Below are 13,027 nucleotides of genomic sequence, written 5' to 3'. Positions count from 1 at the left end.
TTCAGGACCAGCATTAAATGTGAAAAATGGAAAGACTCTAAATAAATTTTCATCATTGTACAGGTTACTCAACTCAATTTAGTTATTTAGTTAAAGTTATTTTTATTATTATTATTATTATGTTGTTGTTGTTGTTTTGTTTTTTATTGTATTATTATTATTGTTATATATATATTATTATTATTATTATTATTATTATTATTATTATTAACTATTATTAACTAAAAAAAAGTATTGTCAATCATGTCTTCCAGGAAAATCCTTTTGATTTACTAGCAGCACAAATGACGAGTCATGAGAGTAAACACATGCTGTAGTGCTTAGGCGAAGCATTAGTTAGCCAATCAATACTGGACAGTCAACTGTAATAGTGGCTGGTGAATTGCAGTAATTTAGCAATAAAATCAATACAATGCTGGCGCCAACATGCGGAGTTTGTCAATGGCTGTACTGTAATGTCAGCAGCACAAAACCAACACAAACATGTCAACTGGCGAATCTGCTCCCATTAACCCCCAATACTCATCGTCAGGGCAACCACAACAATGCTTTATGATTATCCGTATCGTTACAAGAGTCTCAAGTCTTTACCTTCGAGTTTCAAGAAAGTCCCAAATTACTGTGGCAATAATTAAGTCGCTGATAAATTTCAAGCACGTTGAGTCAAATCATGCCTTGCCTTTAATTAAGATAATGAACAATGGCGTAATCATGTCAAAATGAATCAGGTTTTGGCCCAACACCAATATTACATGAAATCATATAACATGGTGAATAAAAGGCTCAGAAACAGACAAAAAGCAAATAATGTGCGATATCCTTCACTAACTTTTCAAACAATGATATTGGAAGGAATGAGGTACAGTATAAACGTAGGGTATTTTTATTTTTTGTAAACATGAAACACTCTGGCTAACCTTGATCATCCGTCCTCAGGTGAGCGGCGGCCATCTTCACTTCTCCTTCAGCTGTGGCATCCTACCTCCCTCCCGCCTGGCTCCGGCCTCCCCCGCAGTGTCCGATGGCCGCTGGCACCGCGTCCTGCTGGTGGTGAGCGCCGCGTCCTTGAGGCTGACCTTGGACCGCCAGCCGCATGCCTCGGCCAGCCTGGCGTCGCCGTGCCGCCTGATGCGCTCCGGCGGGGTCCTGCTCTTCGCCGGTCGCGGATTCCGCGGTTGCTTGGAGCACCTGGAGCTCGACGGAGTGCCGATCGGAGCGGGGGATGCGTCGGAGTGGACGGGTCCGGGCAGGAGGCGGGTGTTTGGAGTCTATGAGTGCTGCGGTAGTGCGGCACCCTGCGACCACAACCCATGCCAGAATGGAGGGGTCTGCCATGAGGACACCAGTGGAGGTGAGAGTGTACCCTTTCATGTAGAGAACCCTGAAAGAGGTTCCTTCTCTGACTCTGTTACACCCAAAAATAGCATCCTGGTGTGACTGGCATCAAATTTGAGAAAAAGAAAAAAGACAGTATGAAGTCATATAAATAAATGATCAAGTTTACAGTAATTGTATGTTTTCACAGCGTTTGGATATAGATAATAAATTTTACACCTCTACCCCCCTTCAATTGGATTCTGTAACAGTTGAATTGTGTGTAATTTGAAAGTAAATCACAAGTGTGACATTATAGAAAGGCGGCTGTTATTGTGTTACCGTCTTTGTTGCTACATAGCAACAGAGCTAACCCAATACAATTGAGGGTTATATCGTGTGGTAGACATTTTTATCACACTACGACATACAGTAGTTCCTTGAGACACGAGTTATGAATTTTTCTCATTACGGGTCATCATTTTGCTGAAACTTGTGCTATGAATGCTGTCTGAAAGTTTACCAAATAGTGATTGATTCTTGAGAAAAGAGGCTTCAAGCTTTTTACTGCCACTTCCACTTGAGGTTTACAATCAGACTAAACATAAAACTAGCAGAATTTGAAAATGTAAAACAACTACATAGTTTTTATCCTTTACTCTGATAGCTTAATGCTAATGCTAATGCTAATACATAACGGGAAACATAACCACATAAGTATGCGCACCGAAAACATTATCTACGCATCAGAGGCAAGTTTTTTTTTTCTTTGCCATCATTTGACTGTCCATGTTTTTACAGTCTGACTAACCACAATGCTGTAGCATTATTTTGGAAGCCATGTTAGAAAAGGTCAACAACCAAAAATCTTGCATATGATGCCATCACTCATTTACGATGTGAGAAGAATCTATAGGCCCCTATTTTTCATGTAGTTCCTTCTCCTCATTTGTTCCATTCCATTGCATTTTTCGTGCTGAGCAGCTGCCAGCCATTCAGCAATGTGTCCATCTCATTATTCTGCACCACAAGAAAATATTCCGTCTGGCACACGAAAAGAAGAAAAAGAAGAGTACATTGCACAAGAAATAGACTCCAGGCTGGGGTCCCATGCTGACCCTCATTAGCATTTTGGCTTATCGCTAATTGGCGAGTGTGTGGCTTCTTCTTAGCAAAGATAGCAGCTCGACTCTCTTTGCAATTCAGAGTAGAGTCGATAAAGATCACACCTGAAATGCTTCACTTTGACACGCAGAGGCTGTGTGCGTGCATGCGTGTGCGTGAGTGCGCCACTCCAAAAAGAATGAGCCACGTCCGCAATTAATTGCACTTCATTTGCACCCACAGTTTGCTCTGCCTTAACATCCTATTCACAAAGAATATTGTGCAAATGAGATTCTAACGCGGCCACAATTTGCAGCTGTTTTCACCCTGGTTGGCACACATGGCAAAGTTTCAATGCTGGCTTTTCTCAGCGTAGCAGAACAATGGCAGCAAGACACTCTTTCACCAAATTCAAATACTCAAAACTCAAAACACTTCTGTTTAAAACTGCCTACCTTTATGTTGTTGGTTTTATTTATTTATTTATTTCATTCCACCATTTATTGCTGTTTTATTTAACGTCGTGATTTTGGAGCGTTATGTTATTAATTTTACTTTAACAGAGTTATATTACTAGTATTACTAGAGTATTTTATAGTGTAATTTTACTCGTGTAACTTTACTCTTGTTCCTTTAATGCAGGGGTGGCCAAGTTCGGTCCTCGAGAGCCACTATCCAGCCTGTTTTCCATGTTTCCCTCCTTCAGTGCAGCTGAATCTAATGATCAGCTCATCAGCAAGCTTTGCAGGAGCCAGATAACGATCCTGATCATGAATCAGGTGTGTTAGTGGAGAGAAACATGGAAAATAGGCTGGATAGGGGCTATCGAGGACCGAACTTGGCCACCCCTGCTTTAATGGTATTCAACCCACATATGATTCCCATACCATGACAGAAAGGCGAAATATTAATATGTTTTTGTTTCCATTCTGTTTTCCTTTTTGACATTCATGCTGGTGAAACTTGTCAGATCGTGATCACCTTCTCATTTTTTGTTTGTGTGTGTGTTTTCTTTTTCTCATACAGAGTTTCACTGCAGGTGCGCAGGCCTGTTCCACGGCGCGCGCTGCGAGCGGGAAGACAACCCTTGCGCCTCCCAGCCGTGCACCCACGGTCATGTGTGCGTGCCCAAAGAGCAAGGATACATTTGCAATTGCTCAATGGAAGATGCCGATGCACAGTAAGCTTTTCCTCTTCTTCCTAATCCAAAAAACCAACGTGAATTCCGGACTGTTTTGTGTCCAATTAACTCTGAAACTAATAGCACATGTACCAAGGCCAAATAATCCTAAATCTGACATGCTGGAGCTGTTGCGAAAGCTCTGTATAAATAAAGATGAGTTGAGAACTCAGTTGAGTTGGTTGTGAAGGACTCCAGTCCTCTAGGTGGCAGCAATGTCAAGTAATAATGATTGGAATCAACAAAGTAACTAACTGACCCAGTGAATGCCAAAGCAACCAATTAGCTGATTCACTAACTCACTCACTAAATAACTACTTCTCTCATCAACTAATTAGGTCTCTGAGTAGGAGGGTGTGACTGTGACACGCACAAGATTTTTTTTTAACAATTTGTTATTTGATTATTTGCTCAACTCACTGCTATTTAGCTCACAAACCAATTCACTCACTCACTCACTCACTAAATAGGTGCCAGCAGTCCCACACAACAAACACTTTACAGTAATTGACTAACACTAACATAATTAACCAACCCACTGACTAACTCACTAATTTACCAACTACATCACTAATTACTGCTGACTAAGCCACCAACTAAGCTATCAACTTGTGTATGTGACAACTGTCACATACCAACCTTATATACTCACTGACAAGGTTGACATTGCAACTTATTCACTAAATTGATTTACTAACTCATTAACTGACTCATCGATTCATTAAAAAAATGACTAACTAACCAACTAAAACTACATAAAGAAGTGGATGCCAACTGTCAAACACAGAAAGCTTTTTTCATTGGCTAACTAAATTACCAACTAACCAATTGCATTATTGACTAACTGACTTAGGCACCAGCCAGGCAACTAAGTGGGTGCCAGCTGCCACATACTAGGCTTTTTTCAATAACTAACTAACTAACTATAAACATATAATACATAAAAATATGTATACAAATGTACCAAATATACCAACAAACTCACTCTTTACCGAACCAACTAATTCACTAACCTACTCACTAACTCAACTAACCTTTTTTCCAACTTACCTATTACATCATTGACGCACTGACTAACTAGGCAACTACTTAACTAAGTGGGTGCCAAGTGTCACCCATCAAGCTGTTTTTACTAACTCACAAACGAACCACCTAATTCACAAATTTACTCACTAAATCAGTTGCTTACTATTACTTATTGACTAAGTAATTTACTAGCCAAGTCGCAAGCTAATCACCTATCTGACTAAGTGGATGGCAACTGTCAAACAGCAAGCATTTTCACTGATTGACTAAGTGTGTAGCCACCTTTCGCACACTGCAATATTTTTTGCTACCCCAATGCAAGTGGACTGAAACGACAATAAACTCCTCAATATGCACCATCTGGATCTGACCACATTTGAATGGAGTTGTTTGGAAAACCAAATTGACTAACTTAGTAACTGACTAACTTTCTAAATAAGAAGCTGTCAATTCCAAAAGAGCAGACTTACTGTGTGATTCTGCTCCTCCTTTATTTTTATGATACTTAGACTAAACATGATGTATACGGCAGGCATATACTGGATACTATAGTTAATATTCATACTATAGAATAGTTCATATTCATTCATTCATTAATGTTAACAAGGCATCACCTTTGTGTGTGTGTACAGAAATTCATCAATGTGTGTGTATGTGTGTAAAATGAACCCTGTGACTGTCCTTAAGCGACGTGATTGGAATAGAGGCTGTCGACTTATACCCTCGGTAACCTCTCTCAACGCTAATGTTCTGCTCTTGCTTCATAATCACTCCTCCACGACTTACTCACTTGTCCCGCCAACCCGGCGAGGTTGAAAGGTGGCCAATCGTGGGGCCAGATGACCGACCTCGCTGGCGCTGAAAGTGCGAGCCGAAAAGAGAAGACGTTCAGATCAAGCCGGCTGTCTGTCAGTTAGTTGCATATTGCGTTATTTTCACTAAGACACACCCTCAAAACACTGACTGGCCAACCACATCTCAGACAATTTTATTGTATTGAAATGTTGTGACCCTAACAGGATTCAAATGTATTACATTTACAAAATAATGAAATTAAATTTAAAAAAAATATTGATTAGATTTCATTTGTCTCATATTTAGTTTATTGTATTTGATTTATTTATTTTATTTTATGCTCAAAGTAAATTTGAATTGACTGGCCATGTACAGGATTATAATGTATTTACATTTGTTTCTCTTTCATTTTCTTTTACATTTATTATATATTTGTATTACATTTTTTTAATCATTGCGTTAGTTGTTTTTGTCAGTCAGTCAGTCAATAACATCAATTACTTACAAAATGTTTATTACACGCGAGTAGCGTTGGCCAATGAACCCCATGCTGCTTCACCAAAGAGATTCTACTACGTGATCAGTGAACGACTCCAGTGGAAGTGTTTGATGTTGTCAACATGCATTACGGCGGAATCCCGCCACGGCTCAAAGCTTCAGAGCCTCATTACGATGCGCCGTCACACGCCCGCATGCCGGAGTGCATGCCTCGGATTGGCACGCGCTCGCCATTGGTCGCTGAAGCGATGCGCACACATGTAGCGAGCGGGAGACTCATTTGCATATTCCGTCTTTTATTCAGTGTAATAACACGTTAGCGGCAGGGAAGCTGTGAAGTGTAAATGGAGGAAACACACTCACACACACATAAGGCTTATGATATGATCATTTTTATTATTATCAGTGTTTGCCATTTAGTTGAAGAATCAGCAGTTTCCCGCCGCATTCAATAGATAAGATGATTGTCACCAAACAAGATTTAATAGGCTTGCTCATGATGTGCACATCACACAGAGAGACTTTCACTAAATGAACTAGTTTCTCATTAATGATGATGACTAACGTGTTCACATGATGACTTTTAGATCAATTGCAACAAGAACCTGAAATCTTGAATTTTTGGACCACTAATTTTCCGTCCCGTCCTCTCTTGTGCTGCAGGTGTCATAATGGTGCGGACGTGTGTTCTCCCAATCCGTGTCCCAGTGGTTTCCTCTGCCAAGTTTCCTCCGGCTCCTTCCACTGTGACCCTCTACCGCAGGTCAGTCCTTTAGTCAGTCCTCTTATAGACGCGCAGGTTTGACCGTGGTGTCTGGTCAATTCCAGGTGTCCCCTGTGGTGGGCTACGTGGAGATGATGGAGATCGGTGCCAGCGTGCTGGGCCTCCTGCTGCTGGTGGCCATCTTTGTTTGCGGACGCAAGCATTACATCCGACAGAAGAAGAACAAGAAGACGGAGACCGACTCCAACGGGTAACGCGTCTTTACGTCATTTATGTTCCAATTTTTCATTGTTATTGTTATTAGATTCAGTATTTGATTTCTTCTTCCGTATTGATTTTAAGCCACAACAGGGGAAACTAGCCGACACCTTTTCAGTATCCCACCACTATACTTGAGAGTAGTTAGTTAGTTATTTAGTTAGTTGTTATTTGGCTAATTGGGCAGTCAACTACTTGGATAGTGATTAGTTTTTGGTTGAAAATGTAGTTACTGGACAGATAATTTAGTTAGTTGGTTACTTGGTTGAGTAGTTACCTAGGTAGTTGTACAGTCAGTCAGTTAGTCAGGTGATAAGTTGGTTAGTCAGTCAGGTTGTTTGACCTTCGGCATAGTCCCATTTGCATTAGCATTAGCATTTGGCTAATAAGGCTGTCAGTTAGCTAGTGATTAGATTTTAGTGGGGAAAAAAACTATTCAGATGGTTGGTTAGTTAGTTAGCTAATTAGTTAGGAGATCAGTTGGTGAGTTTAATTATTTGGCTGTTTAATTAATGGTTGGTTCATTATTTAATTAACTAGTTATCGGTTGGTTGCTTGCTTGCTTGCTTAATAAATAGTTGGTTGGTCGGTATACATCAGTCGTAGACGATAGTTGGTTGGTAGTTAGTCACTCAGTTGATTGGTTAGTTGGTCATTTAGTTAGGAGGTCGTTTATTTTGTTGTAGAGGATAGATTATTTTCTGTCTACATCCTATTCTTCCAAGTTACCAAATTGATGCCTAGTGCTAGTAGTGGTGGTGCTTTGTCTTTAGAAAAGTATCGAGATATTCTAAAATAAAATAAAATGTCCTACCTTATCAATGGTAGCAGCATGACACGTGTACATGTTTTTCAGTTACACGCCATCCATGTTGTCCAAGAGCCTGAAAGCTGGCAATCAGGACAGTGGCCACATGGAGCTCAGCTGCATGACGTCATCCGCCAACGACCTTGACCACTCGCCCTTCCGCTCGCTGCGTCAAGCGCCCACCGACAAGTCGCACGGACCGGTGGTCTGCAGCGTGGCCCCCAACCTGCCCGTTAGACCCCCGTCCAGCTCTGACAACGACTCGGTCAAGAAGACCCACTGGGACCTCGATTATGAAGGTGTGTGTGCGTGCATGTGTGTGCGCTACACCTGCGTCTTGGCATGAAATAAAGATGAGTGAAAAATGGCATACATATATGATATGACACAAATATGGGACACATTCCTGCAACAAACTGGGAAAAAGGATGCCTTTTAAAGAACAAAGAATTGGGGGGACGCAAACAGGACGCCTTGAGCACACTGACAGCCATGTGTGATGATGTCGTCCGTCATCAAATGCGAGGTAACTCCGGAGCATTTGGACACTAATTAGGATTTATATTCTGCTACTACTACGCACAATCTGAAAGCTGAATTGCCGGCAAGGTCAGCAGCTGCTGCCATGCATTCTTTTCACCCTAAGAAATGCAAATACCAAAGCCTCATTTGCATAACGCGCCAGTTTATGCACTTTTTATGAGGCCTTCAGAACTTGTGAAGATGCACTTTACACTGGATACTTTCGACAACAACACACAAACAAGCACTTTTCTGAAGAGACTCAGTAATGGCACAAATAAACATGGCCACTTCAAACCAAAATGGCCGACTTGCTTTTAATTTTCAGGCATGGCTTCTGGAGACCATCAGTGAAAGTGCCGCTCTAATAATAGGAAGAATAACAATTTAAGTCCCCCAAAAGTGGTAATAACAATTAAAGCCCTTATAAGACTGTATTGTGCTGCAATAATGCTAAGAATATCAATTAAAGCACGCAAAAAGGGAATTTAGTTGCCAACTTGCCATAATATTAAGAAGTAAAATTTCCAAACAGGCAATGTAGCTGCTGGAATAATAATAATATTTAAAGCCCCACCCAAAAGGTGATTAATAATAATAACAGAGATATAGAATATCTAGTTTAATTTAGTCTAGTCCAATCTAATCTAATATAAAGTAATAATAGCAACAAATCGCTCTTAAATTTCCACTAAAGGTGAATTAATTACTGTAATAATGCAGATGGATGGATGATGAGCGTAATGATTAAAGCCACCCTTAGTTGTCACAATCGTAAGTATAAATAAAGCCTTCTAAAATTTACTGTAGTTGTATAATAAGAATTAAAGCACATAGTAATCATCAAAGCTACCAAAAGCCGATAGTTATAAATTGCGGAATAATGAGAATAAGAATCAAATGGATATTCAGGATCATGTTAACGTGCTTGGCGGAGGTTCCAGTTGTTTGACATTTGCATGTGCTCTGTCTTCAGTTTATCCTGCTGACCCCGACTACTTCGGCCGTCCCATGGCCGCCGCCCAGGAGTTCCCTCAGTTTGACATCGTGGAAGACGTCTATTCGTCGTCCACCATGTCCGACTCGCGGCGGAACTCGCGCTTCGGCGGCTTCCCCTTCCCGCTGGAGCGCTCGGACCGCCGCGCCCCGCTGCCGCCGTGCTACAGCAACCAGAACCTGGACCACTTCCTGGACTCCGATGGCGTCCCGCTCCCGCGATCGCAGTGTCCCAACGCGTACACCGCCACCAGCTACTACCCGGCCAAGCACGCGGGCGACCTAGATGGCCACGCGGTGGCGGGCTACAAGCGGCTCAGCGTGGCCGGGTCGTCCTCGGGGGCGTCGCCCAACGTGGCCCAACCGCAGACGCGCCCCAGCGGGAGCGACCCGCGCAGCTACGACGGCACCAGCATGCTGGAGAGCGACTTTGGAAGCTGTGAGGAAGTCATGTTTTAAAATGCGGACAATTTTGCGGCATTCTCAGGCGGGACAACATCATAGCAGCTTGACGGGAGAACCCTGGTGTTTTATTTTGAAACAGCCTTTACTTGGTTTGACTTTCTGGACCAGCAAATCTGATCTCGAGCTTATCGTTCAATGTCCTGTCAAAGCTTACTTAGAACATGGAAGCTGATAGGGTTCACTGAAAGGAAGTGGAAACTGACAGGTAATGAAAGGAAGAAGACAATGACAGTAAGTGAAAACTAATTGGCCAGTAAGAGAAAGTGGAATCAAACACTGGCAGGAAGTGGAAAGTGAATGGCATAATGACAAGTGTTTTGTCCTATGTAATGCTGCCGTTGCCACGACAGCAGGCAGATCATTACTAAGTGTCCCGTCCATGATGTCATCAACATTTCAAAGTAAGAGGCAGGATCCTCTGAACAAGGAACAAAATGGACGTTGAAAAGTTTCTCAAATGAAGTGTTACTGCAACTCTCTCGCACAGTTACAGTGTCTGGGCTTTTATTTTGAAAATCCCAGATACACATCATGGTCACATGTGCAACATGAGCATCATAATTAGACTTCATTTTCTCCTTATGTCTGTTCACATTAAGAGCCTTTATTGTGCCCAGAACATCCAGTAATAATTTCAAAATAAGAGCATCCATTTTCATTAGCATGTACTTTTCTATAAGTTAATTTCCTGCTCCTCTTAGTCAGACTGAAATAAAAGCTCAATCTTTTATTTTGCAATCACAGATGCACTTCCTCGTCATGTTACTACTGAAATGTAACTGAATTTGCAGTGTTGCCAAAAAAGTGTGCATCAACTTATTTTTAATGTCATTTCTCTGCAGCTGCTTTCATGCTGAGAGCCTTGAATTGGGCCTCAAACCAGACAAGAAAAAATAAATAAAAAGAGCCTCCATCCATACAGTTTCACTAGACCATGCTTCTCCAATCCTGGTCCTCAAGGACTGGTGTCCTGTAGGTTTTAGATGTTTCCATTGTCCAACACACCTGATTCTAACGATCAGGATGGTTATCTCCTGCAGAGCTTGCTGATGAGCTGCTTATAAAAATCAACTTAAAGGACTCTGCCTTCGAGGACCAGGATTGGGGAAGCCTGCCCTAGACCAGTGCTGGGCAAACTTAGTCCTCGAGGGCCGGAGTCCTCCAGGTTTTGGATGTTTCCCTGCTGCAACACAGCTGATTCCAATCAACAGGATCGTTGTCAGGTTTATGCAGAGCTTACTGATGAGCTGATCATATATCAGCTGTGGTGGAGAAGGGAAACATCCAAAACCTGCAGGACTCCGGCCCTTGAGGACAGAGTGTGCCCGCCCCTGCCCTAGACTCCAGTCCAGGGGTGACCAAGTTCGTTCCTCGAGAGCCACTATCCAGCATGTTTTTCATGTTTCTCTCCACTAACACACCTGAATTATGATCAGGATCGTTATCAGGCTTCTGCAAAGCTTGCTGATGACCTGATCATTAGATTCAGCTGCGCTGAAAGAGGGAGACATGGAAAACAGGCTGGATAGGGGCTCTAGACGACCGAACTTGGCCACCCCTGTTCTAGTCTTCTTTTTTTTTTTTATGTCCTTTTGCTTGCAGTAAAAAGACTCATTCTTTTATTTTGAAATCCCAGGTACACTTCCGTTATGCCCAATTAGTAGAATTTGAAAATAGTGAGCATGATCGCACTTTTATTGTTGTCGTTTCTCTACAACTGAAGCATAGCTAAAGCTGTCATTTGGATTTCAAAATAAAAGCATTTTCCCCCTTACACAGCATTTTTAGCACTTTTTTGGATGGAAATGTGTGTTTTGCAACAATGTGAAATGTTTTGTGTATAAATGTGTAATGTTGTGTTGAAGTGTGATGTTTTGTAATTGGATTGAATGTTTGTTTTTGTTCCAATGAAATGTCAGATTTTATTTTTTTTAAATATTTTTTCGCTGTGAGATTTTATTACGATGCCATCTTTGATGTATACACCAAATCTGAATATCAAAATAAAGAACATTATTACATGAGACAACGTTGACTCAATCTACGCGTTCGTGTGTGAGCCTCAATGAAGTGGTCAAAAACTGAGTTTTTTTTTTTCGGAATTCAAGAAAAAAAAACTGTATCATTGATTTAATATTTTTTTAATGAAAAAAATCCGATTATTTTCAGATTTTTTTTAAATCTGACTTTTTATTTTTTTATTATGTTTTTATATGAATGGGACCGGAGGAAAGTCATCTTTTCAAGAGAAAACATAATTGAGTCAAGAAATGTTTTAGTTTTGTTTTTTTTAAATGACCTTGTGAAAATAATTTTTGGTTTATTTATTTTTCAGAAAAATACCTTTTTCCCCAAAAAGGCATGATTCTAATTATTAGAGGGCAGAGACAGTTTTCTTCCTAGAGTAAAACATTCTTCTTCTTTTTTTTAGAAACAAAATTTTAATTACATTTGATTATTTGGAGAAAATAGATTTCTTAAGATTAAAAGTATTTTAGAAAAGTTGTAATTAAAGTAACAAAAAATCTAGAAAAAAAGAAAATTTTATTTTCAAAGATTATGGTTATTTTTGTGACAACAAAGGGTGTTTTTTCTTCCAAGAAAATGACGTTATTTCTAAAGTATTAATGTAAGTATAATTTTTTTAAGGAAAACCATTTTATCAATAGTTTTGTTCACACAAAAAAATTGAAAATAAAATAGTCAGTTTTTTTCCCCCAAAAAACATACATTTTCTTTTCTGAAGAAAAAAAATGATAATTTGTTGGAAAAAAATGTATTTCTCAATGAAGAAAATATTTTTGAACCTTTTTTTAATGGAAATAGTCACAATCCTGCAACATTTGATTATCCAGCCATCCATCATTATCTACCGTTGGCTAAAATATTCCCACAAAGCACCTGTGGTCCCCACAATCATAGTAAAACCCCAGAATATGGTCCTTACTAGATTACACGGACAGGAACAAACACACACAGGTTCATGGAGTTCCTGTAAAGAACTTTGTCAATGAGCGTGTTGCATTTTTACACGGTGTGTGTGTGTGTGTGTGTGTGTGTGTGTGTGTGTGTGTGTGTGTGTGTGTGTGTGTGTGTGTGTGTGTGTGTGTGTGTGTGTGTGTGTCAAAGGAAGGTAAGCAGGTTTTTGTGAGTAACATTTCATGAGACATCAAACAGCGTCCATTATTTCAGCACCTCAGGTGTCGTCATCATTATCCATTTAGAGAAGCAAGTGTGTGTGTGTGTGCGCGCGTGCGTGCCAGCATTTGTGTGCGTGTGCGTGTGTGCGTGCGTGTGTGCGCGCGTGCGTGCCAGCATGTGTGTGCGTGTGTGTGCG

General features: G+C 40.7%; 1 protein-coding gene across 1 annotated transcript in view; it reads left to right on the top strand.

Annotated features, from left to right (window-relative positions):
- Positions 1 to 11,713, top strand: part of fat2 (FAT atypical cadherin 2) — a 100,623-nt gene extending 88,910 nt beyond the window's left edge. Inside the window, exons 23-28 of the mRNA XM_077577580.1 lie at positions 937 to 1,351; positions 3,445 to 3,598; positions 6,581 to 6,680; positions 6,746 to 6,891; positions 7,756 to 8,006; positions 9,206 to 11,713. Coding sequence (XP_077433706.1) covers positions 937 to 1,351; positions 3,445 to 3,598; positions 6,581 to 6,680; positions 6,746 to 6,891; positions 7,756 to 8,006; positions 9,206 to 9,684 — 1,545 coding nt within the window. The 3' untranslated portion in view covers positions 9,685 to 11,713. The remainder of the gene's footprint in view (positions 1 to 936; positions 1,352 to 3,444; positions 3,599 to 6,580; positions 6,681 to 6,745; positions 6,892 to 7,755; positions 8,007 to 9,205) is intronic.
- Positions 11,714 to 13,027: the final 1,314 nt, after the last annotated feature.

Source organism: Vanacampus margaritifer, chromosome 10, assembly GCF_051991255.1.
Source record: "Vanacampus margaritifer isolate UIUO_Vmar chromosome 10, RoL_Vmar_1.0, whole genome shotgun sequence".
Taxonomy (NCBI): Eukaryota; Metazoa; Chordata; class Actinopteri; order Syngnathiformes; family Syngnathidae; genus Vanacampus; species Vanacampus margaritifer.
This window is presented reverse-complemented; position numbering and strand designations above follow the sequence as displayed.